This window comes from Pithys albifrons, chromosome 5, assembly GCF_047495875.1.
Source record: "Pithys albifrons albifrons isolate INPA30051 chromosome 5, PitAlb_v1, whole genome shotgun sequence".
NCBI classification, from domain to species: Eukaryota; Metazoa; Chordata; class Aves; order Passeriformes; family Thamnophilidae; genus Pithys; species Pithys albifrons.
The window spans coordinates 27152867-27179901 of NC_092462.1; the positions used below are offsets into that span (position 1 = coordinate 27152867).

General features: G+C 38.4%; 2 protein-coding genes across 2 annotated transcripts; both read left to right on the forward strand.

Annotated features, from left to right (window-relative positions):
* The first annotated feature begins 1845 nt into the window (after positions 1–1845).
* On the forward strand, positions 1846–14093 carry RRH (retinal pigment epithelium-derived rhodopsin homolog). Its single transcript, XM_071555129.1, has 7 exons — positions 1846–2100; positions 6632–6822; positions 8385–8484; positions 9180–9333; positions 9695–9863; positions 11889–12067; positions 12948–14093. Exons 1-7 carry the CDS (start codon positions 1995–1997, stop codon positions 13051–13053), a joined length of 1005 nt encoding a protein of 334 aa, XP_071411230.1. The 5' UTR covers positions 1846–1994; the 3' UTR covers positions 13054–14093.
* A 358-nt stretch (positions 14094–14451) lies between these two features.
* Positions 14452–26775, forward strand: LRIT3 (leucine rich repeat, Ig-like and transmembrane domains 3). Its single transcript, XM_071555130.1, has 4 exons — positions 14452–14582; positions 15766–16244; positions 24198–24503; positions 25221–26775. Exons 1-4 carry the CDS (start codon positions 14467–14469, stop codon positions 26282–26284), a joined length of 1965 nt encoding a protein of 654 aa, XP_071411231.1. The 5' UTR covers positions 14452–14466; the 3' UTR covers positions 26285–26775.
* Positions 26776–27035: the final 260 nt, after the last annotated feature.

Sequence of the window (27035 nt, forward strand, 5' to 3'; positions counted from 1 at the left end):
AATTGGGGTATTTTAATGTAAATCTGAAGCACTGACCATTCTGGAACAGAAAAGATTCTCTCTGGCACTAACTCACAGCTATGGACATTTGCCTGAAGCAATGCTGGACTGTCACTTACATACTAGTGCAGTTATATGCAGTTGTGCAAAGCACCTTAGAGAGCCCTTTTTTTCTCTCAATTCCAGTTGCTGTAAAATTAGTCTAATTTGAGAAAAGAGAGACAATGTGATGGTACATAGGATGGACTGCACATATTAGAAAGTTGTGTTTTAATCAACAAGTATAAAATGTCTATGGTCTTGTTAACTATGTCTGGAATCCTATCTGAATATAAATAGTAATGCTTTGCTTTTCTGAGACATTCAGCATTGCAAAGTCTGACTTCTGTGGAAATTGCAAGATCAGAGGTACTTCTGAAAATCTTGCCAAACTGTCAGAGGAGGAAAGCAGAGATATCAAATTATCACTATGCTTTTATCTTTTGAGGCAGGACTGTAGTGCACTAAGGAAGTGGCTTCATTGCTGAACAAATCATCTTTTAGAACTCTCCCACTCTGATCCTGCCTAATCCTCTTCTGACAGGAAAAATACTGTATAATAGAAGTACCATGAAAGCTGTAAGAGTGAGTGTAGATTTGGGGCATTAAAGCAAATGTTTCCTGGTAGAACTGTGACTCATCATTGTGTATAGTAATAATGACAAATTATGTGACTGCACAAGTTTTATATAAAAATTTTCTTTCTTTAATATTCAAGTGGATGAAAGATGGAGGGTGGCTGTTTTGGAGAGCTGAGGAGTGGAAGGGAATGCTCTATGAGTGTTTGACAGGTTGGGGAAGGGAGAGTTCTTCTGGTATACTTCATTATGGGATGACTGTATTCCTCAATATTGCCTGTGTCACTGCACCCTTATTGCTGCTCAGGAGACAGCCTGAGTCTGGGACCTGCCTGAGCTGCCTGTGAATCACATACAACTGAAGAATACTGGTTGCTCATCCTTGTCACTTTTATACCCAGTATGAATACTAACTGGAGGCAAAAACTGTGAAGCAGGACTAATGGGAAGCAGCTGCCTTCTGATACTAGATACAAACTCTTTGCGCAGGGATTTATTGCAGCCAATATGGAGAATTTTTTAAAAGGCCTTTACTGTGATGTGCTGGTACCTCATCAGTGAAGAGAGGCACACGTGAGCTTCTGCTGCTCAGACCTTTGGAAAATGCCCAGTAATTTTCTGCCTAGTAACGTGTCTTAGAAAATTTACTCAAAGTTTACATGCATTGGGTTTAGGAGAGAGAGAGTGTTCAGGCTCGTCAGGCGTATTCAACAATCATTTCTGCAGAGCAGGCTACTTTAGAAATGTAGCAATGGAGTTTTCTGAGTCATGCTTCACTTACTGGAATGTGTTTTTCTTGTGTCTGTGTCAGCTTGAGAGTTTAAATCAAAGAATTTTGAAGAAGTAGGTCTTTAAAGATTTGAAGAAATGGGCTTTAGAGTGAACATATCTTGCTTTTTAAAGAAATTGGCATTTGTGTCTTCATGTTGTACTGCAGTTTTTTCCGCTTTCTGTGATGGTGGGAATTAGTTCCAAGCCAGGCTGATGATCAGCTGAACTGAGTCAACTTTTGTTGAGGTTTCCAAAGCATTGCACAAGAGGTTTGAGGAAAAAAGTCTGGGGGCATGTGACAGTTAATCTCTTTAGCAGTAAGAATGAAAATTAAGCACACTGTTGGAAATGTTTTCAGTTCTGTGCTGCTCTTTGTTTTAATTAACAATCTCCTGCATAGATTGGGAGGGTAAACTTCTTTCCACTGTAGTCCAATTAAATTGTGCTTGGAAGCTGTCAGTGGTGGGGGAACTCTGCCCAACCCCCCTTCTTTTAATTGTTCAATGAGTCTGTTGAATAATGAAAGAATTTGCCTGACAGGGTTTTGTCGTGTTTAGTCGTCTTGATGAATTATTGCAGAGAATAGACGACAGTCTTTTGTCGAAAATGCATTGGAATGACTCATCCAATTCCTCAGAAAGTGACAATGAAGCTCATTCAGCCTTTACACAGATGGAGCACAACATAGTTGCAGCTTACTTAATAACAGCAGGTATGGGCATCGGCAAATTGCATAACTTTTTAAAGTAGACCTTGTAAATCTGAATGCTCATTTTGTATAGTAACAGCAATGGTATTTCATTTTGTATTAGACAACTGTCTGATGGCTTTTCTCCATATTTACTGACAAGTTAGCAATCAACTGCCTGACTGAAATATGCAGAAACATCTGAAGTGTGCAGAAACATCTAAGTCTTCTGCTCTATATTGGAAGGCAGCATTGTCTCTCAAAAATATATTTTGTTGATACATAATTATAGAAGAGAGTGAGAATTAGTTTCTGCCAGATTGCAAAAGAGATAAAAATAGGGCATAGCTGTCACATCTTGCATTTTTCTGTGATGTGCTTGAACCTATCTTGAGATTTCTCCTGGGCCACATGTTTGTAGTAATATATGTGTAGTCTGAGCATGTGAGTGGGTGTCTGTTAGGGGGATGTAAGGGGAAGGGTTGGAATGTGATTTAGAGGGAGGGAGCTGGTCATTAATCAGAGAAGAGCAGACTCCAGTTGCAGCTGTATTTTTCACCAATGACACATTAGAAAAGCATGCTATAAGGCTTGACATCCTGTTTCCCCCCTGTGACTTCAGTGGTCTTTGGCTAAACCTGAGAGATTACAGAATTATTTTTTTCCCCTTAAAAATTTTCTCATTGTGTGACCACAACTGCTTCAGTTGTGCTTGACTGAAGCACTGAGTGCTATAGCAATGAAATATCCACCTAACCCAAACCTGAAAACTACTGTGTTTGAAAATAGGCCTTCTGTATCTTTATTGCACCAAATCAAATCAGTTTATCAATACTTTATTCATAGACTGTGCCATAAATTTTCTATGTTGTAGTTAGATTTTAAAATACTTTAAAATATTACTTTACTTTACATTTATATGAAATGGTATTGCTGATGGTCACATTTTATTTAGCATATCTGTCTGAAGTGGGGAGTATCAAATTGCTGTTCTAGTAAAGAGGCTATTTTTAGTTGCAAAGACAATAATTTATTTCAAGTCTTTAGAGAAATTTGTAGAACAGCTACACAGATCAGTAGACTTTTTTTAAGAAGCTGATTTTTCCAGTGGTCAAGTATTGAAAGGCTAAATGTATTCTGCAGTACGGTCACACTATTTGCAGATAACTGGATCTATTAGGTGCTGCAAGTATGATGCCTGTAATATTTTGATTAAAACTGATTATATTGTATATAATATGATTTTTTTCAGATAGCTTTGACCATCTGGTGTAGGGATCAAAGCTATCATAGGTAATCATAGGGTATCAATCAAATTAGCCAGAATCAACCCAGCTCTTCTTTCTTAATCTTACATGGAAATGAAATGTCTTAAAAAAATCCAAACAAAAATATTGGAGTACTTTGCTGGGTTTTTTGTTTGTTTGTTTGTTTGTTTTGTGTTTTTAAATTGGGATAGTCTAGTAAATATTTCACTTGACTTCCTTAATAAGAAATGTTTTTGACAGTAAGGTCTATAATATATTTGCAAGTATGATTGCTTTGCAAATGCCATATAGCAGCAAATCTCACATCTGGAAAATTTAAGCCGTGTTAATAAGCAGATGTCTAGGAAAAGGAATGAAGTCTGGGTACAGTGTTCTTCATTATGCTGCTTTTTAAAAGGTTTGAACGCTTCTCTCTTGTTTTCTGAGAAGGAAGTAATTTTAAAATATTGCACTCTGCAGTGGTCAGTGCATGAATTTTTGTGATGACAGCAGGGATACGCAGGCTGCAGGAAGCAGTATCTCTCTGCTTACAGTGCTGAAATGCTCTGTATCATTTAAAAATGCTAACTAGGAAAGTAAATTATGTCCATGTTATACATGGACCTTACCTTCATTGTTTTGATGCTATTACCTTGCAAGTCCAAACTAAACAGTGTCCCTAAGCACTGCATCTACACATCTTTTAAATGGCTCCAAGGGGTGGTGGCTCAACCTCTTCCCTGGGCAGCCAGTTGCAGCATGTGATAACGCTTTCAGTGGAGAAATTTTTCCTAATATCCAAAATGACTCTTCCCCGATGCAACTTGAGGCTATTTCCTCTCACCCTATCATTTGTTACCTGGGAGAAGAGGCCAGCCTACCCCGGCTACAACCTCCTTTCATACAGTTGTAGAAACCAATAAGGTACCCCCTGAGCTTCCTTTTCTCCAGACTAAAAAACCCCCAGCTCCCTCCACCGCTCCTAAGACTTGTGCTCCTGTTCTTGCACCAGCTTCATTGCCTTTCTAAGGGCACTGCTTAACTGCTGCCTGCAAAAACTTTGTTCAGCTACTTGACCTGATCCTCAGAAACAGAGAAGGTGGCATTTCTTATATCTACATGATCTTTTCTCACTTTGTTCAAGATGGAATCCATCTCCGGTCTTATATTTTGCTCCTCAAAGCATTTTCCCCCTATTATTAATCTGTATTAGTGATGCTAACATTTTAAATTAATATAGGCTTAGCAAGTTCCACTTTTTCTTCCCTATTTTGATTTAGCTTGATTCCCTTCCGCTTCTTAATTTTAAGACTGGACTCTGAATCATTAAGTTTGTCTAGCAGGATCTTTCCTTCACACTGAGGACGTGTTTACAGTCCTGTTGAATGTGTAATTTCATTCTTGATAGCTGTAGTATCTATTAAAGAATACCTCATAAGAAGCCTGTACTATTTTATAAACTGGAATTCCTCTTTGCTACCTCTCTCACAAGAGATGACATACTATCTGTCAATAGGAGAGCTGGCAGAACTGTCACTGCAAGTGTTTTTTACTGTGGTGTTCATTTCAGATCAAATCCTCAGCTACTTGTTTTGGTTAATTTTAGGATCATCACAGTGTCATTCCTGAAATGTGTGGATATATGATATAGAATCATAGAATCATAGAATTGATTGGGTTGGAAAAGACCTCCGAGATCATGGAGTCCAACCCTTGGTTCAACTCTAGTCCATTTACTAGATCATGGCACTCAGCGCCACGTCCAATCTGCGTTTTAAAATCTCTAGGGATGGTGAATATGATAGCTCATGGCATCTGTGTGGCCCATAGATGTTGGACCTTCAGCAGGAGACCAGCACCTGAGAACAGGCATGCTTGGTGATTTTAAAAGAGAGAGAGCCAAGAGTTAGTTATAATGTTTCCTCACTTGATTTTAAAATTACTGAATATGATGAGAGAATTTCTTTAATTTCTCTGCAAGTTATTTTTTTAATGTCTGCATTTGCTTGAACATGTTTGAATTGTCATTGTATTGGTAAGGGCTGTGGGTCTGTCTCTGCTGAGGTGCAAGGTGAGTTTTTAACCTTACTGTTTATTAAAGCTTGTATTAATAGTGTGTTAGTAAAATTTTAGAGGATGAGATACCTGGATACCTGGATACCTCCACAAGAGGCTGGGCTCTGAAGGGTATAAAACCACAACAATAAAAAAATTGGTCTTTGGGAATGCCATATAAACTCACTCCCAGAATCATGCAGTAGGCTAGGAAGGGAGAATGGCAGGAGAAAAGGAGGATGTGGAGATTTTAATATAGGTCACTGGGTTCAGAAGAAGCTTCCTGATGCTCAGAGTTCTGAAGCATGTCTTGGGCACCTCGAAGAGGATTAAATCCAAAGCAAATTTGAGGGATTGAACATGAAGAGAGGATAATTTTAGCTTTCATTTTATTACAGCTCTTTGACTCCTGACTGTTTCTTGTGTTGCCTAATGATAGATTACAGACACAGTTTGAGTTAAGCCAGGCCAAAAATGTTTGAAAATACACAGATTAGTGAGGCAGGAGCAAATTCAGTGCAGAGCTGGACTTTTCCCATGGCTATGATATGGTCCTAGGGCTTGCCAGGAGGCAGTACCTGGTGCGGGCCCCATCAAGCCGCTGTGGTTCATTGTGTGAATCATCCAGACTGCTTGGCAAGGCTTACAAAATACAGTTTACAGCAACCTGAGGCAACTCTGAGTCTGGCGAAGCTTTGGGACCAAATGAACAAAGGGAGGAGTTAGTCTGGCTGGTACAGTGATACCAAAGTCAAAGTTTCTATATTCTTTTTGCCCAGGATTATTGTCTGAATGCACAGTGAAAACTATCTGTTGAGAATGGAAGACCTCAGGTGATGCCAGGGCCTTCTGCTAGATAAGGTGCATATTTTCCCCCCCCCACTTCTTTTTTTTTTTTCTGCATATCACCAACTGTATTATTTTTTAGCATGGAAGTCAGCACTATACTTGATGGCCAGAGTGTTTGAAATGTAATCCTAGATGCATTTGAATTTCTGCTAGGGTTGTCATTGCATCAGAAGTCCCAGGTGTGGCAAATGCTCCAGTGTTGGTGCTTACTGAATCCAAGTGAAAGTTTCCTAATGGGAAAAACTTTTCTCTCCTTTTCAGGTGTCTTTTCTTCTTGCAAAATTGCACTTGACTTACTTGCCTGTTTGGGACTTACGTATTACAATAGGCTGCATTTTCTTCGGCATGTGTATTGCTGGCTGATGTGTATCTTTTGTAAAGTTTCCCTTTTTCTGTTTTTACAGGAGTGATAAGCATTTTCAGTAACATTGTTGTGTTAGGCATCTTTGTTAAGTACAAAGAGCTTCGGACAGCAACTAATGCAATTATTATCAACTTGGCTTTTACTGACATTGGTGTTAGTGGCATTGGTTACCCCATGTCTGCTGCCTCAGACCTGAATGGAAGCTGGAAATTTGGATATACTGGATGCCAGGTATTGCAATTCTATGAGAGAGAAAATTTTGAGCACTTAAAAGCAAACTGATAAATAAGTAGTAGCTCTACTTGGTATTAGCTCTTTTAAGCAATAAGATGAAGATGCAGAATTTGACTGATGTTCTGATGTTCTGTAATGTCATCAATTTCTGGAGAGAGTATTTCATATGAATTTCACTTTAAACTTATAATCTGCAAACATTAAAATAGGGGCCTTGTATCCATCAGCTAGAGATTTTAAAACAGCTCTAAGAAGGCTTACAAAATGAAATCCCCAAATGAAGATTGTTATAGTAGCACATGCATATTTGATGACTTACTTGATACTTACAAGACTTTGAATATAGCTAATGTTTGGATGATGATTTAAAGGATCTTAATGAGTTCTCCTTGGCAAATACATGTTCTTTTGGATAGGACTATTAGGATATCCAAAATGAAGGCCTGCAAGGCTATTGGTTTCCATTAAAGACTTAGCCTAGTTTTATTAGCTGTCTTGACTGAAAAATTATACTTTCATAGCAGAGAGAGGGTGCCCTTTGCTCACTATCTGCTGTGATTTAAATTTACATTATTGATAGACTGTTTGGCTTAAGTGTCCAGGAAGATGAGTAGTAATATGAAGGCATATGCTGACAATATGTCTCAAGGCAAACATTAGCAACACCATACGTTTTGGACCTTTACATAATGGATGCTTATAACAATCCACCATGACTTGCCTCAGTAGGCAGTTGCTTCAAGCTCAAAATGCAGTCACTGTTTGACAGGAAACTTCACTTTTAACATATTTGGATCTGAACTGACTTGTAGTGTGTTCATGTCAATGTGAAATCTTGCTACCAATGCTTTGAGAGTTAAGATCACTTGAAGCACAACTCATGTCAGCATAAATCAAATGAACCCTGTGATCTGAGATGGCTGAATGTCCTGTGATTCTATTATAACTGCTAGTGGCATGTGGTCTGGCTCAGGGCTCTGTATTTCTGGGGTGCCAGTGGTAACACAGCCCTCCCAGTCATCCTTCCTGGTCAGGCTTCCCATGGGAGGATGGGGCAAATGCATTTGGAGCATGCTGGAATTCCGGCATCTGTGCAATAAATCCGACACACATAAGAATGGAGGCTGAGGGGGTAAATCAGTGTGCCATATCTGTGAGATAAGTGTAGTTGTACAACAGATGAAAGACTGATAATTCAGAGCCTCACATTTGCTAAAGCTGTTACTTTTTGGTGAAGCAAATGATCTTCAGGTTTCCTTAACATATATTGAAAAGATGAAATGAACCCTTCTAAACTCTGAATCTCATTGATTTTGAGGCTTATGCCTTCAGGATTTTTGATGTGCACACAAGCAGGTTGCTTTTGAAATGTTTAATTTTTAATGAACCAGCTTTGAATTGTCTGCACTGAATTAATGCCTTCAAGGCCTTGCTTATGGAAGAGAGCTCTGGCTCAATGTGATGTGTTGTAGTGCCTTTGATTCAGTATACAAATTTGTGCTTTTACCTTCGAAAGATTTCTCAGCAAGGACTTTCTTGTTTGTTTGTTTTAATTCCAGATCTATGCTGCCTTAAATATCTTTTTTGGAATGGCGAGTATTGGTTTGCTCACTGTTGTTGCAGTTGATCGTTATCTGACAATCTGCAGGCCTGATATAGGTACTGTACTTATAGCCAAAAGTCATTCCCTGTTGGGCTTCTAAGAAATAAAAGTCTGATTTGATTGTATTGTTTTCTCACGAATGACTCCATTATTACAGTGCTGGGCATAATTTGAACCTGCAGTATTTTGTTAAGTAAATTATCTAGTTGGTACGGATAGTATGACTTGTGACAGCAAAAAAATCACAATTAGGCTGTTACTCTGTTTTTAAGTTGTATTTTCACGGCTGTTTTCAGTCTTTAGAGGGCCACATCCACCTACAGAAGCCCAGGGAGGCTTTGATCTCTGTGGAGCAGGTGTGCTCTAGTGTTGTGTAAGCACCACACGGGGTGTTTTTCTCTCCTCTGTCTCAGCTGTATTGCAACAGTTAATTCCTCCCCCTGCAGTCTTCCAAGGAGGTACTTGAATGCACTGTTGCATAATTTTTTGGCATGGGGTCAGGATCAGATGTTGCCTCTATGCTGAGAGTTAGAATGGGTAATGGTATTTAAGTGGCTTTAAAAGGCTGGAAAGATTGAGATGTCCTTCAGCAGTATGAAACAGGTATGCTACAGTGTTTGGGAGCTTAAACATTTGAAGAGGTCATTATTAACCCATTTTGTGCTTGCTGGAAGCCACTTGTCAGTCCAGTTTGACACTGGAAAGGAGCAATAGATGACAACCATTTGTGATTGTATGTGCTTGGCTGCAGGAAGAAGAATGACTACCCGAAGCTATGCCACTCTAATCCTTGCTGCTTGGCTAAATGCAGTCTTTTGGGCTTCCATGCCTACTGTAGGCTGGGCTAGCTACGCTCCGGATCCCACTGGTGCAACGTGCACAGTAAATTGGAGGAAAAACGATGTGTAAGATTCCCCCTCACCCTTTCTTTTAACTTTGCTGTCTCATTGAAGTCTAAGATTATTTAATTCACCACCATATAAGCATACCTGCTTTCTGAAATATGACGCCTAATTTTTAAAAATTATTTAAGATAATGGAAATAATATATGGCAAGTCAAGAAAAAACCATAGGAATTGAGCCATGCTTCAAAATGGCAAGACTTGTAGTTGCTAATAAAAAAAATTGAAGCTAAAGAAAATTTTTCTTATTATTTAAAAGCTTGTTATAAAATTTCATAATCAAATCAAAATACCAAATTCTTTAGTAACTTTTCCTGGATGGCTATTTGTAAGTTACTCTGTTTTGTTTTTCTGTCTTATCAGGTCCTTTGTTTCCTACACAATGAGTGTAATTGCTGTTAATTTTGTTGTGCCCTTAACAGTCATGTTTTACTGTTATTACAATGTTTCACGGACAATGAAACAATATGCCAGCAGTAACTGCCTGGAGAGCATTAACATAGATTGGTCTGACCAAGTAGATGTGACAAAGGTAAATGAGTGCGTGTTTTGTTTTAAAAGTGTTTCGTGTTAAAGTCCTTGCAGCAAAGGAACAGTGCAGCCTTTTAAGCATTTCTGTTTCCTACATTCCTCCTTTTCATTTGTACTAGATACTAACTGAAATTGAGCCTTGGTGAACACTAGCATGGCTTTTAACACTAGATTCTTTATTTGTGCTCTGATGCTCTTTCTAGAATAGTTACTTTGAAGGCTAGAAGCATCGTGAATTTTCCTTGCCTTTGCCCTCTGTAATTACCTAGAAGTATATCTCAGAGGTACCTTAGGAGAGCTTTTACTCCCTGTCTGCAGAGTCCTTAGGCTTTCTGCTCAGTTCACAGGTGTGTCGGGTCTGGAATAGAATGGTCAATTCTGATTTGAACTTGTGGCCTAGGAATGAAAGTGCATTTCCAGCATCCAAGCTGTGTGATTCCAATCCCTTGTTCTTTTCACTCTGTGGAGCTTATCTCTTTCTTATGTAAACAGTAGCAAATGTGAGTTATGGCATAAAAGGATATATCTTGCCTGGAAGGTTGACATTCTTTTAAGGTTTAAAAGTCCTTGAGCAATCTTGAAGTTTGCTAGCTTCTTTGATTTTGTGTAAAAATGTGATTGATGGTTGGGCATGATGAAAAAATGAGAGAGAACTGGACAGAAGAGTATGTACCTATGTTTTTGAATTACTTGTCACTGCAAACTTAACATTCCTTGGAAAACTTTCTCATTGCTAAATTCTGAAAATAGTATTTTCACCTAAAAAGAATTTGAGCATTTTGCTTTTACGAAGAACTTTCAAAATGCTTGAAACAGGATTCAGGTCAAAATTTAGACCTGTGTTTGTGAAGAAAATGCATTGTTCCTGTTTTGTGGCTGAAGACACTAAGGTATATTTAAAAAGAAAAAAAGATTAAAGCTTTGGAGTTAAGCAGTATCCCTCTTTAGACTTGGACTACTTGCTTTTCACAAATTAGCATCTTCTAAACTTTCTATGCACCAAACTTCTAAATGAAAGGGTTCTTTCTAACATTATTATCAATGAGTATTGCATTTGTATTTAAAAAGGAGTCTTCTGTAAGAAAGTCACTGCTTGTTTGTTGGTTATGGTCTATAGCAGCTCATAAAAGCTAGTTGTTTACTTGTTTCTCATTTTGTTCATCACTGAAAGACTGAATAAGGGTTTAGGTAAACAGCACTAGGGAATCCTGTACGTAAAAAGAGCCCTGCAGTTTTGTTTGGTTTTCTAGTGGATTGTTTTGTCCTCTTGATTAATTCTAGATTTCCATTCCAGTTTCCATTACTGATTCATGTCCATAATAAAAGCCAGAAAAGTCCACCTCAGTTAATACCTCTCCTGCCTTCCCACTACCCTCAGTTTGTCACTATTCTGGTCTAGCTGTGACACGGTGTGTTCTGGGGTGTGAGCCCCAACACGCCCCAGTTGTTCTTTCTGACAGGCACGCAGAGAAAACAGAACTGCTCAGGTATCTCCTCTGTGTGATACTTGAACATGGCTGTCATACTTCACTAAACCAAGCAGACACTTCTGGGTTCCTTCAGTATATGTCCTAAAACATCTACTTTCTTTTATTTATCTGTACCATAATTAAGCCTTATGAAATGTTTTTATCCACAGCATAATAAAACATTTGACTTAGATTATTCTCTCTGTGTTTATTGTTTGTAATAACATCCCAGAGTGACCTGGTATGGAGGTCATGATTCTTGTGTGAAGTTCTCTCTGGTCATTTAAACTGCTGATGGAGATGTTTAACATAATCAGTAGTGCTGACTTCCCAAGGAAGATTGTATGTAATGAAATGACAGTATGCCAGATACATGGCAGTGAGGTGTGCAATTAAATCCCCCAATGAGATTTCATTGTAACTGTTAAAATGTGTCAGATGTGCTTGTTCATATATTGTTTCATTCAGGATAGCTCTATTTTCACACAGGTGCATATGCATTTGTTATGAGGTCTTCATCTTGAGGTAATACTGGCTATGTTCCTCTTGTTTTACAGATGTCTGTTGTGATGATTGTAATGTTCTTGGTGGCATGGTCTCCGTATTCTGTTGTGTGTTTATGGTCTTCCTTTGGAGACCCAAAGAAAATTTCTCCTGTAATGGCCATCATAGCTCCTCTATTCGCAAAATCTTCCACATTTTATAATCCCTGCATTTATGTTGTTGCAAACAAAAAGTGAGTGTACCTAACCAGCCTACTTCATGATTTTAGCATATCATCTGACTATAAAAGGATCATCTGTAAAATATAACAAACTGATCAGTGAAAAGCAAAGGGCAAGCCACTGTTAATTTATTAAATATGACCTTTTGGAAAGGGAAGTCTAAAATAAAATGTTTTGATTATCATCAGAACATACTGAATTAATAAATATTTTTGAGAACATACTAACATGGCTTTTGTAAGAGTTTTGAAAGTCCCTTTGCTTTTCTCAAGGGGATTCATAATGAAATTTGGGTTGCATCAGTAGTAGACTGGTTTTAATGACTGGGTCCAAAATATGTGTGACTTAGTGACGTTACTTGTGTAGACTTTCTTGTTTGATTTGGGACGTATCATATTCTGACTGATTTGGGTGGATTGACTTTTTTCATTAAAGTAAGTAAGTTAAGCCTATTCCAATTTGAGCAAGCATAACATATGCTCTAATCAAGCCAGTGCCTCTGGCTGAGAACTGGGTTTTGCTACCAACCTTCAAGCAGAGCCTGTGATCTCTGTCTAGGTGAACTTTCCTGATCCTGCTAAATCAATGAAAAAACACCTGGGGTTTTCCCATTCTGTAAGTTCATCTTTGTTGTGGCTGTACCCTCTTCTGGGATAAGCAAAAGCTGTTGTGATCCCTATTGTACAAGAAACACTGAAATTAACTGTACATTTCCTGTACATGGCAGTGAAAAAGACCCAGACTCTTAAATTCCAAATACACTTTTTTATTAAGTTAATTTTACTAAAATTGAAGACTATTGTAGTAGCTAAGGCCATCTTACCAAGTCTTTCTTTGTATTTGGTTCTGCTGCTAATGATCATTCTTTTTGCCCTTTCTTGTCCTTTGCAGGTTTCGGAGAGCGATCCTGGCAATGGTGCGATGTCAGACAAGACAGGAGATAACTATAAACAATGCTTTGCCCATGAGTGTATCTCAAAGTGCACTGACATCGTAAAACTCCTTTCACTTTCCTGCAAATATTACATGGAAAGGAGTGAAATCTGGGTTAAAGTTAATTTGTCTTTTGGATGATTAATTTTTGGAATAAAAATCTGCCCCAGACAGCTGTTTTGTGTTAGTCACAGTAATCTTTTAGATAAGAATACAGAAAGACAAAATCCACTAAGACTTTAGTTTTTGAGAGAGGATTATTGGACCAATATGTCTGTCCCAAACAAAAAAGGCTGGTGAAGTGGCCACTGTGACTCTTACAGGGTTGGACAAGGTGACAAAGGGGAAGGGAGAGACTGAAACAGGAGGTGCTTAGCTTCAGTAACCCTAGATTTTACATTTGTAATTCCTTTCATGAATTACTTTCCACCAACTTCCCTTGAAAGTTTTCCAGACTTGAAATATTCTGGATTCTCCCTATGGCTGTATATTTGTATACCAAGTGTCCATGTTGATATGCTTTGCAAAGTTCTGTGAATATGTTAGGATGTCAAAATATCTAGCCAAACTCTATGGAATCTTTTAACAGCTTTTAGGGTTTTGAAGGAGTTTCAGGATATTTAAAGTATTTTTAAAATTTTTACTCAGAGAGCCACATAAATTTGCGTGAAAGACAGTTTTTTTTCTTTTGTTAGTAGTACATTTCTAGTGATTGTGATTGCACAGCAAATCCTGAAAATGAGACAAAATGTACCCTAAAGCTTCACACTTGGGAGGCACATAAAACTGAGTAAATATTTATGGTAATACCTCATCCCTTTTAAGTCACTCTTTTAGTTATATAGGTCTGATGTGTAATTTTCAAGAATACCTTTGGCAATATGAGCAATGGATTTATTCAGAATGAAAAAGATGACTGTATAGCTCTAGCTTCTATTATTATGTATGTGTGCATCTGAAGTTTGGCTTTGCAGTGTGTAACTTATTTAAAATATATCTGTATTTTTGGCAAAAACTTGTTTTTACAGGATTCTTTGAAAGCTCTGGAATCTAGGCTTCTTATTAATTTGTAATTTTTCGTATTAAAGAAAATGCCACACAATATTCTCATGGTGTACTAGAATTCCTTCATGAACCTTGGAACGCTTTATAGACAATAATTAATGCACTGCCTCCTAATAGAAGAAAAGAGATATTTTATTACACATTAGGTCTACAAGCTGCATATTAAAATAGCCTTGAACATGCTGGATGTGATTTGAAGCAGAGTGTGTTCTGACAGAATAAGGAATGAGGTGGTTTAACTGATCCCATTCAGGATACATTTGAAGGTTAAGCAACTACAGATCTCGGCTAATCTGTTGTAATCTGCTGTTACTAAATGGATGTCTACATTCACATTCATAGCACCCTGCACATGAGTGTCTAGGAATAAAGTTTTCAAATTTTTTCATATCAGTTCTGCTAGGAGGAAGCCATGTATCTCTTTATGTACTTCTGCCTCCTAATGAGCTTTTTTGAAGAAGTTCTTGGGTTTTGTCCTTCACAATGCACTTGCGTTTACCATGGCAGAAGTGATGGCACTGGAACAAGGTAAATATTTTATTGTTTGTCATACAGAGCAATTTATAAGGAAAAGGGTTAAAGAAATTGGAGATAACATTCTCATACATTGCAAATCAATTCTAGCATAGTTTAAATAAATGCATGTTTTACACTGGTTCTATGGCTAGCAGCATTCCTTAATAGGAGCAGATGGTCATTATGGCTTTGCACTTAGCAAATAGCTTTTCTAAATCTTCATTTTTTGCAGAGTGCAGTTTCTTTCTGTTCCGTGATTTTCCTGCTTGTCCTTTATATTTCTACAAAGTAGTTAGGTGTTTTGGGTTTAAATAAAATGCACTAGTTTCTTATTTTTTTTTTAGTTTGCAGTAGATAATATTACTTTTGATAAAAAGGGGGTTAATTTGAAATGCAGTGACCTGGTATTGTCATGTCAATTTTAGGAGATACTCTTTGTCATTGCTACTTATTGTCACAGCCTATCTGGTATACAGCTGCGTGAGGAAAAAGTAACAGAGAGGAAGAATCTAGATAAAAAGGGGAGAAAATTATAGATAGATTTATGGAGGGCAGGGGAATCTTCAAGCTCGTATGTGCAAATAATATACCCCAAAGAAATGAAAACACAGTGATTCCTGAAAATGCTGAGAAATCCCATTTCACTGAAATCAATGGGAGCAGGTAGTCCCTAGCATGTCTATAAAGCAAGTAATTATGCAGACATCAGAAAGAGGGCAATATGTTTTGGTGTGTTTTGAATTTCTATTCTATTCTGAAAGGTAAGTATAGAAAATACTCCATACTTCATCATACAGAAAAATGAGGTTAGTAATCTCATATTCTGAATTTTAATAAATTAGGTGGCATGCAGTTTGAGGCACATACATGCGTTATTCCTTATACAATGGCTTCTGTTTTTCAGTTGTCAATAGAGTGAGGGATTGCTTGAGGATGATGCTTACATGCTTTAGAATAAAGCAAATCTAGATTTCATGTGAAAGGATAATTTATGTTCTTTTTCACTTTAGAGGCTCCATGTTTGTGGAGTATGTTCAATTTTTAAATGCAGAGAATTGCTCTTGATTTCCCTGTTATTTTATCTGATAGTAGTGTTGCAGAAAGTAATAGCATTGCATTTAAATCTGAAATTCAAATTTCTGATACATAAATGAAAGTATCTCTCTTTTTTCCCCTACTTTTTCCCTGATGCTAGGTCTGTACTCTGTAATGATCCTGACATGTATGAAATCCCTGTGAATGTTCCTGTGGATACTGTAAAACTTCGTATAGAGAAAACTGTCATACGAAGGATTCCAACTGAAGCCTTTTACTACCTAGTAGATCTCAAATACCTGTGGGTAACTTACAACTGTGTAGCCAACATTGATATCAGCAGCTTCTATAACTTGAAACTACTGCATGAGTTACGACTGGATGGCAATCTGCTCTCGACTTTCCCTTGGGAATCCCTGGCAGAGATGCCCAACTTGCGGACCCTTGATTTACACAACAATAAAGTGACCAGCATTCCCGCTGATGCTGGTCGGTACCTGAGGAATCTCACCTACCTGGACATATCCAGCAACAAGCTCACCACCTTGCCATCAGACCTGATGGACATTTGGCCCCCCTTCTCAGGAACTGGCCTGTCTAAGAACACGGACATTCTGGTGACACAGAGAGTCATTTTGGGTATGTTAAACAGCCTCTTTTATTCCTTATTAAAATGTATCTAAACATAAAATTGAAAATGAGAGCATGTAGGGGACCAGCCTGGGATTCAGGAGAGTGGGTTGTATCCAGGTCAGTTTTCTGGTTTGCTCTGTGATTATTTATTTGTTTTCTTGTGGTGACAGAAAACCATAAAATGAAGATCTTGACCTCCATGTATGTTGTTATCTCAAGATTATAAAACTGAAGTACAAGCTAAGAGAATCCCATTTACAGGAATGCAGGACACAGGGAGTATTCAGTAACCATGTAAATGTAGGGCTTACATTGTGTTTCCAGTGACATTTCCCTCATCTCTGTATGTGTTTGCAACTGAAAGCATGTCCACTGGCCACTGTTTTTTCCAGTGGCTCACAACCCAAGCAAGCAGCTAGAGCTGATGCTCATACAAAGCCTGTCCTGTGACACACGCTGCAGATAGTGTTGCTGGCTCAAAAAAGGGCAACTCTGCTCTCTCCAGGACCCCTATTGACCTTCCATTGTTCTAAAGCTGACTGATCATCCTAAAGTTTTTCCCAATTTACATGTCGGATATGAGAGAGATGAGGAAAATGATCCCTACAACTCCACACTACTTTTTGTTGTGTTTAAGGCAAGTGTATAAGAATAATTTGGTCAGACTGATTGTGTTTTATCTTACACTTTCTCTCTACTTCCTAGTCTTGGAGGAACCCTTTCCTCTTCTGCAGTCTCAGAACTTGCCTGGAACAAGTCTATCACTAGTGTTCTTTTCTGTCACTGTTAACATATAAGTGCATATTTTGAGATTTTTGTGGGGTAGCAAGTGGAAGAGAGGAAAACCAGCTGTCTGTCTCTACTGCAGTAGTTCTGTAAGCACTAGTAAATATCTGCCCTATCTTGTACTGCCAAGTATTTCCAATTTCTTGATCTAAACCCTCACTATTCAGTGTTCATTTGTTCAGCTGCTTTGTTTCACAGTGGAAGATGCAGTTTGAAACTCCAATTCAGATGCAATTTTATATAAGTAAAAATATATGCAAGTAGGCAGAACAACTCCTTCATATGCATGGTAATTGTAGGTTTGCAGTATTAAAGGGTCTTCATTTATTCAGGATTTAAAAAAAAAAGAAAAGAAAAAACTGTAAAAGTAAGTCCATCTCCGTACTCCTTTCCCTGTCCCCACACTGAAGGCTACAGGAGGCTGTAAAGTAGGAGCTGACTGTGCTAGATCTAATCTCCTCATGATCTCATGTGGAAGTTCCAGGGGTTAATTGGTTTCCTTGTCATACACAGCCCTCACCACTTAAAAACCAACAAAACAAAACCAAACGCCCACAAACCAACCCAAAAAATAAGCACCAAAAATCTTAAAACCACACACACACTTCGCTCTTCTCCTCTCCTCACCCCTGGCAACCATCTGCAACCTTCCTTGGTGCAGGCACTTTGCCAGCCTCCTCTAGTCCTGGAAAACCCTCTGCTGCCAGCATGGAGTTCTCCAGAGACCTGGGATGTAACCTTTGGACCGTTTTCTGTTACTAATTGCAACTGGGTTTTAATACAGGTCTCCAGAGGGGCGCACACGTTGAGTTTAAACAGCACCTTGCTTCTCTCTTTTTTTAATGTTAGATGCTAAGGAAGGCTCTGTGTAGCCATTACAGATTTGTATCTGAGAATGCGAAATGCCAGGTAGTAATTTCATTGTGTTGTGTTAAATAAATGTACTGAAGGTAAGCTGTGAATTAATTAGCTGAATTTTTTTGTCCTTGACATCACAGCTTTCAGATGAATATACCCCAATGCAGACAGACAGTGCTTGTACATAAGAAACTCTGTAGTGAATAAGAAAATCCCCTTCCTCTGGAAATTAGAAAGTACAATGCTGTTTATGTCATGGGTTATTTTGACAAATACTTAGTTTTATTTTGTATATTGCAAGTCGTAGCTACAGCACTCACACTAACTGGCACTGTTGGCACACTGTTACAAAGCAGTTGTTTTTCAGGAATGAATGTTTGATAGAAACTATCAGGGTAGAAATGCGACTTAAGAGTTGAGATGTCACTATAATGCTCCAACCATCTCCAAGGAGATGTTGGCTTGTTTCTGAGACTCCTGTCTCTATGGGTCTTGCTGGAGCCTGAGGGAGAAGAAATGTATCCCATAGGTTTCTCCTCCCCTGAGCTGGAGGTAAAGATAAGGTATATGATCAGGAAAGATCTAGCCTGCTAGGATGCAAATCCAGAGGACCTGAGCCCTTGTGGTAGTCAGTGCTGTTCTTAAAGCCTGTGGCCAGACCATCCCTGAGCCTTTTGTGGTAACCTCCTCCAGAGCTTATTTATCAGGATAGTGAGAAAGTTTCTCTTAGTATCTAACCTCAATCTCCCTTACTGCAAACTAAGCTGATTACCCCTTGTCCTACAGGAGATGGACATACAGAAAAACTAATGACCATCTCTCATAGTAATCTTTCATGTTTTCCTTCCCTGTTTGCCTTCCTAACTAATCACACCATTTCTTTCACCAGCTGCTAATATAATGTGAAGCCTTTGAGTTTTTTTTTGGTTAGTGACGTTTTTTTTAGTGTTTTTTTTTTGGAGGGGGTAGAGATGGGGTGTGTTTCCCATTTTCTACCATAGCTATTGTCTCCATTTGGACTCCTTTAGGTTTTAGAAAAAAAGGTTTCTCATGAAATGTGACACCTACAATTGCATGCTTTGATGCTCGAGATTGTACTGTGTACTTCACCTGTTCTCTGTGGGAGTATTTAGCCTGACCTATGTACCTGCTTGGAATGATAACTGCAGCCAGAACTCTGGTAGAAGATGGAACCCAGAGCAAATAAATACTGTTTTTGTCTAGTCAGGGGAACAGCAGCCAGATTTTAATTAGTATCAGCAATTATAGCTTGAGCTGTCTTGTCTTCTGTTTCTGGCAAAACAAGGTTGCCTCTTGTGTTTCGTTGACAAGATCAACACCAGCAAAGCCCCCAAATTCCCACCAAGTGTTTGTGCATATATACTTTTTAACACCAACAGGTAATTTTGTCTTCAGTGTCTTGACAGAGCATCAAGAAAGTTGCAGGTAAGAGAAAGTTCAAGTTCCTCATGTTTACCTCAAGGACTCTTGGAGGAGCCAAAGACTACTTTTGCCAGAGGACTGTTATGTTAGCATCTCCTTATTCCACTTCATAATCTCTGTACTAAGAGGTTTGGATTTTTAACAACCTCTGTCTGTATGATGCTCCTCTGTGTGTTCACTATGTTAAATGAAAGAGGGATAGGGAATTATTCCTGGCCCTATGGCCAAGTGGCCCACTCTGGCTCTCATCCACACAGTTTAGGGCCAGCCCGCTTTAAAGCTGACTGTCTGTTCCACGCTTTGTAATACTTACCCCTTGGTTCTCTCCAGACTCTACAGGATGCTGCAGGGACTCTAAAATGTAGTTCTGTGAGTCAGGGGTGCTTTTCCATCCCTCTGACTTGCCTGAAGTATTGTGAGAATTGCATTGCAAAGCATACAACTGTGCTCTTGTAATATAAAATAGCAGGGATATGTTGTGTGTCTTAAGAGGTGATTGGCATGCAGAGTAGTTTGGAGGTGCAAAACCTGCTGCACTTACACTGGGGGCAACAACAGGATGGAGAGAGTCATCCTTGGTGTGTGTGGTCTCTTCCATATGCCATTCAGGGAGCAAACCTTGGAGTGCAAACTGTCCCTGGAGCCACGTCTGGCTTTGTCTTGGAAAATGGGTTTTGGAACAGCTCAAAACAAAGCTGTGGAGGGAGTCGACAGATAAGCAATGCAAGTGATTGAGGGGCCAGTGAGTGAGTTCTTTTGGCTCTCTCTTGGTTACCTCTGGAGCCATAGCCTAATACTTTGATCCAAATCACTGAAAAGCTTCAGCACTGGCTGCTGTACAGGGATTGAAATTTCTGGCAAGAATGATGGCAGTAGCATTTTCTGTGTTGTGATCTCTAATGAGTCACTGTGAGGAACAGAGGAATCCAGGATTTGATAGAGTGGCAGTTAGATGAGATCTTGCCTCTGTTGCATGTAGAAGTGCCAAAAATTCGGGATGCTGCAGGTCCCTCAGGTTCTCAGCTGGGCCACTGGATAGATACTGCTTTTCCTGAATATACTCCTTAGCAATTGTCCTGTATAGAAAACACTGCAATACAGTGTTGGGCATGGACTTTACTGTTTAGAACCATGGATCAAAATTTGTAGCTTCAGTTGGAAAGAGCCTTGGTTTCATTGGCCCAAGCTGTGGTGAAAATTTCTAGCAGCCCAAAACTTGAATATTTTACATCTGGCCATTTTGCAGCAGTGGAAAAGCAGTTACACAAGTTATGGTCTGAGTCTGGTTACTGATTGACACAGGAAATTTTGCTCATAGCTATTCCAAATGCTAAAGTCCATATTGACACAGCATGAGGAAACACTGCTTACTAAGAAGACTACAAAAATGTGCATGCATAGACACACACATATATATATTTGCCATTGTGCATGCAAGCATACATATAAATGTGTGAGTATATATAAAATTTCTAAATAGTATATATAAAATATGCTAAATCTAGAAAAAGAAAGATTTTAAGAGCAATTTATAATAAATATTTAATGTAAAAATAACACTGCATTGGTATAGTGCAATGCATGAATATTTATCAATGTTTATTTTGCCTTGGCTAGTATTTCTTTCTCAGATCAACAAGCTGCCCTAATATTTCTACAAAATAATTCAGGGTTTATAAAAACTTCAGATACACCTGCCACTGAAGACTTATTTTTTATTTATGCTTCTTAAGAAATTGTTTCCTGAGGGGATACCATCTCATTCCTTTATTAAAGCTCCATATTATTTTCTAATTTTTTGGGTTTTATCCCTTTTTTAACCTTTTCTTTATTCTTTCACATGTTTGGTCTCACTTTTAACATCTTGTAAACACAAGCTGTTAAATTTCAGAATGTCTCTTGTAGCTTGGAAACTAGGTTTAAATTCACATTTCTGTTCTCTTCAGTATCTAACTGAAGTATAATAAATGTCAGTGTTTTATCCTTACTTCCAACTCAATAGTACTTTCATCTTTTCATTTTGGAAATTCACATGACTTGATGATTTACAATGGCTGAAAATAACGTGAATACTGCTAAATATTGGCAAGACCTAAGTAAATAGATGGGATGTGCCATGGAGGCCATGGTGGAAATCCTGTAGCTGGGTATATTATCTATATTTATGTAAGTCCTGCCTCTTCAGTCAGTTACACTGGGAAGCACGATGGATGGGGGACGTGAGCTAGCTAACTGATATAACTCTCTCTTTACACTGCATCCAGAAGTACAGAGCCTTCTGGGACTACAGCTTTACCCTGAAGTTGAAACCAGGAATTCAGAATGGCCTGAGATGATCAAACCTGTGTCTCAGACTGGACTAACCAGCCATCCAGTCTAAGGAGAGTTTGTCTTTGCTTCATCCCCTTTATTTTGTCAGTTTCTGATACTTACTGTAACAATTTCAGAACACTGGGAGAATATGAAATCCATGTGTGTATAAATATTAGGCAAAGTTTCTTCACTGAAAGGATGGTCAGGGAAGTGGTGGAATCACCAACCGTGGAAGTATTTAAAAGACATGTAAACGTGGCTCTTAAAGACATGGTTTGTGCTGGACTTGGCAATAGTGGGTTAATGGTTGGACTTGATGGTCTTAAAGGTCTTTTCTAACATAAATCATTCAATGATTCTATTTCAATTGTGCCTTTTGACTGCTTCAAGTAGGTTAGAAACAATAATAAACCTCTTCCTTTCCTACAGCAAAGTTTGTAGGCTGCAGAAAGGTGACAAAAGAAATATTTTTAGTGGTGTTCAATGTAAGGGAGACTCACTGCCTAGTATGTGGGACAGGAGCTCTGCTGATGCTGCAGATCTGTCTTGGTTAACCCTGTAGACCCAGAGCTCCTGGCACTGCTCCCTGCTTGAGCACAGCTGTCCTCTGCTTTTGTCCTCTAGATAGCACAGGAGGCATGCCAGGAGTTCACATGCGTTTTAACAGTATTATGGAGGAACTCTGGCACTTGAGGCCTTGTTTCAAGGGAATCTTCCTTTTCCTCATATTCTTTAGGGGAGTTTAGTTCTCAAATGCTCATATGTTCTATTTCCTAACATAGTGAGGAAAATCGACCTCCTTATAAGTAATTCAGTATTAAAAAAAGAGGAGTATTTCAGGAGTATTGTCTCTACCTACAAAGCTCCTCTAATTGAAAAGATGAGCACAAATAGCTACATATATGTGCTTAATTGAGTAGCATTTTTATAAGCAAAACCAGCTAGATATGGAAAACACTTGAATGGTAGCTCTTTTCCTTGTAAATATATGTGTGACATTCACAGTGAGTTTTTAAATTTTTTTTTAAGGAAGCTGATACTGATACAGTTTCCTTTTTCTTGATTTCTTCTTCTCTTCCAGCAAGCAATAAGTAGTGAATAGATGTAAAATCTCTTCTGTCTAGCAGAGGTGAAATTGGATTGTGATGTCAAAGTCACGGAATCTCTTCAGGTCAAGTCTTCTTTTAAAGAGTGGGGATTAATTTGGGTTTACCACAGTTTTAACCAATCACTACCATTGTGCTTAAAATAACCTAATCTTGGTCTGGCGATAAAAGGAAGCAGTAGTTAATTATCCATGTATTCTTTCATCTTTAGGTTTTTTCCAGAAAAAACACAACAAAATATTTTTCCATTAGCTGTTTTCATAATTCTTAACAATACACACTGAACAATATTAGCAGGTGTTTCAGGCCTTTTTTCCCCTTTAATATTGGTTTGACTTGCCTACTGTGCTCATCAGTAAATTCAATAGTGAATGGTTCTTGCATACTATCCCTTGTTTCAGACTGTAAGTTTTGTTTATTTTTGTGTACTCAAAACCAATGAGAAACGTATACCCAAAAGTATAAGCCAAATGAGAAAGTATTTGAACTCGTGAGTGATATACTGTATGGTATTTTACCTGGTGAAGCCACTGTTGCTCTGTGAAGGTCAACATAGTGGAGTAATCAATACCAACTGAGGATTTAGACTGATATTCCTCAGAAATGGCTATTCTCTTTCATCACAGTAAGTTCACAAAGATGGAGAAGCATCTCATTCAAAGACTGGAATCAAGAAGAAAATGTTATTGCCTTTGATAGAAGAGAGATAGCATTCTTGTGTGCCATCATAAAAATATTGTAGTCGTAAGGGGTTTTTGTTTTCCTTCCTATTTTCTACTCTTTTACTATTCTTTTTGAATGTATTTCAGAGGATGTACTAGACTGAAGGAAACTTCTAACAATATTGCTATAGTTCAGAGCCAGATAAGAATTTTATTGGCCAAAAACCTTTCCTCCTTAGCCTTTATCCTTTTTCTTATTTTTTTTCAATGGGCAGAAATGGTGGTATAAACTCTGAACCCTTAAATTATCATGTTCTCTGCAAGCATTGAAAAAAGGGTCAGAGAAGATCAAGCTGTAAGAGCCTAAAGAAGGACCAAGTGCAGAGGAGAGTGATAGGATAAAATAGACCTGAAAAGATGTCTTTCCAGAAGGCACAGGCAGGTTAAAATGTATCATCAGTCTTAAGCCTTCTTTTCAAAGTGTTTTTGCCTAAAAAAATAGCAAAGTTAAGCAAAGGTAGTGCCAGTACATTACTATGCTCCTGTAAACTTCTGTAAAGAAAATGTCTAGCTTAATGAACATTCATACTGTACTCCCTCACCTCTGAAAATACTCCCCCACCAATCAGCTGAAAAAAAAGACAAATGGAAAGACAAAAGATTAACTTGGAATAGGTCCACAGTTGTCCTTGATTGTATTTGGCAGTAGTCATGCATCATACTGCGATCCCAATATCCATATATTTCCTGACAACATTTTTTTTCTTTCCCCTCTTCCCTCTCCGCTTCAGGTTTTCAGGACAACCCATGGTTCTGTGACTGTCGCATTTCAAAGCTAATTGAATTTTCCAAAATTGTGGACAACTCAGTTGTACTTCTTGATCCATTGATTTCATGTAGTGGACCTGAGAGCCTGGCGGGAATCTTATTCCAGAGAGCTGAGTTAGAGCAATGTCTGAAACCATCTGTGATGACGTCAGCAACAAAAATCACTTCCCCTCTGGGAAGCAATGTTCTGCTACGCTGTGATGCAACTGGGTACCCAACACCGCAGCTTACTTGGACTAGGTCAGACAATATACCAGTGAACTATACAGGTATAATTGCTCTTTTATGGGAAAACCTAAAGTTCTTGGGTTGCCTGTGCTTTGAGATCCACTGTAATAAGTAACAATGAACCTTATATTGCATCAAGCTGGCAATTGTATCTGTGCAACTACTGTTATGAAATTCTTTGTCTAGTTCTTGGTTTTGACAGGTCAAACAGACTTGTAATTCTGGATGTGGTCTGTAATAAGAACAATGTGTGTGGAAGGGAGAAATGAATGAAGCAGGGGAAGGATAAAGGAAAATTGAGGCTGGGTTAGTTGAACCCTAACTCAGAAGCTGTAAAGCAGAAAGGAGAATTTGTTGCTGGACTCTCTGTTTCATTACAAAATGTTCATGTCAAAAAAGCCAGTGAGGCCATAACTGAGCCAGTGAAATCTCAGCATTATAAACATAAGATTTTCCAAATTCATGAAAATTACATTGTAATTACTCTAGACATTCATTTTCACTTTGAACCAAGCTGAGCACTTTTATTTAATAATATAATATGGCAGAGAATTCTATAGTTTGTGTTGGGAGTTTGATTTGATTTGGTTTTGGGGTTTTCGTTGTTGTGGGTTTTTTTTGCTTGTGTTTCATTTTTAGAAGTTTAATATATGCGATTGCTTTTGGCAGAAAGAATTTAAAGGAAGAAGTAGTCTAATAATGTTTATTTTCTCTTTAGTTCCCATTCATGATGTTTTACTCTTTACATTTTCCTGTAGTAATTCAAGAAAGTCCTGGAGAGGGTGTCAGATGGTCCATAATAAGCTTGACAGGAATTTCGTACAAGGATGCAGGAGAATACAGATGTAAAGCCAAGAACTTGGCAGGAATGTCGGAAGCTGCTGTTACTGTCACAGTGGTTGGTGTAGTTACTACAACTGTGTCACCACAGAAGTATGGAAGGAAGCAAGAGGCTGAGAGGCAGAATACAACTCAGGAGGACTCCAAGCAGGAACCAGGGATGACAACCACACCTCTTTCCACCACACCAACCACAACAGCTCTGGTTAGCAGTGAAAGATCCACGAGCATCACATATACTGACAAGAAGCAATTCAGGCCCATGTTCGATGGAAAGAGAAGTTCAAAGGCAGTGACAAATGGAAACAAAAAACAGATTGGGGAGATAAGCAAGAAAAGTGAGGACACTCCATTGAATACAGCAGGTATGCCTGAGCAAAATGTTACTGTGAAGAACCTAAGAGTGATCAGTGAAACTGATGAAAGAGTGACCTTAACTTGGAAAACCATCAATGCCACAAGCAACTCTGCAGTGACTGTGTTATACTCCAAATATGGTGAGAAAGAGATGTTGCCTCTGAGCACTGATTCTAACAAAAACAAAGTCACAATTGATGGTTTGGAACCTAGTACTCAATATATGGCATGTGTCTCGCCCAAAGGTGTGCCACCTACAAAAGAACAGTGCGTTATTTTCTCCACTGATGGGTTAAGTGATGAAAACAGCTCTCAGTTTTCTATTCTGATAGTGGCCAGCAGTGCAGCATGTGTGGTTGTTTTACCTTTGATATTTTTTTTACTTTACAAAGTTTTAAAACTTCATATGAAACCAAAAACTGCAAAGGAAGCTGACCTTGCAAGAGAGACCTATGTGAAATTTGAAACACTATCTCTGAAGCCTCGAACAGTGAGTGCAGGAGAGCAGCTCTGGGCACGAAGGTACACAGATGAGTCAGAAAGACTTCTCCTTTGCTCTAGGTCAAGCATGGATTCTCAAATGACTTTCAAAAGTGAGGGTTCTAGGTCAGAGTATCTGTGTTGAACGTGGGTGAGGGTGGAAATGGAATAAACAATAGGTGAAATTAATCCAAAACAATGATACTGCATCTGGAAACAGGTTGATACTAGGTTGGGGTCAGAATATATTATCTGATGTAATACAGTCTACTGGATGAGTAGGGTGGTGGGTAGGAGGGAGAATAGAAGAAAAATGTTTCCTGTTTGTTTTCTTTATGTTTGTGACCTTGAATGTGAAGGCATGATATTCTTCAAAAGATAAATACAGTTTTGAAATGGTTCTGTGGTTAAAAATATTCTATTTTTTGTTTTTATTAAAATGTTGTTTAATCGTGTTTTATCATATGATGACCTAGTTGCACGTATCAAACATAAATCACAGTCTTCATGAAAATCATACACTTAAAAGTAACAGGCAAACATTTTAAACTACTTGTGTCATGGTCAAAACTTTGTTTGAAAATACAGGTTTTCTTCTTACATCAGCTTGTGCTTTGAGACATCATACAGCTCTGTTTGTATGGTATTTTGGATGGAAGATGTTACCAGGCCAGTCAAGACTGAAGCTAGGTATCCACAGCTTATGGGCCCTTGAGAGGCACAATACACATCATATTATCATCTTGCAGATGCTATAGCAAAGGTCAAAGAAACTTCACTAGTATTCTTAAACTCAGGTAAGATATTGTGAGTAACTCTGGGAGAGACACTAGATAATAATGTTATTTTACATAAATGATCTTACTACAAAATCTCAGCCTTAGAATTTACTTGGA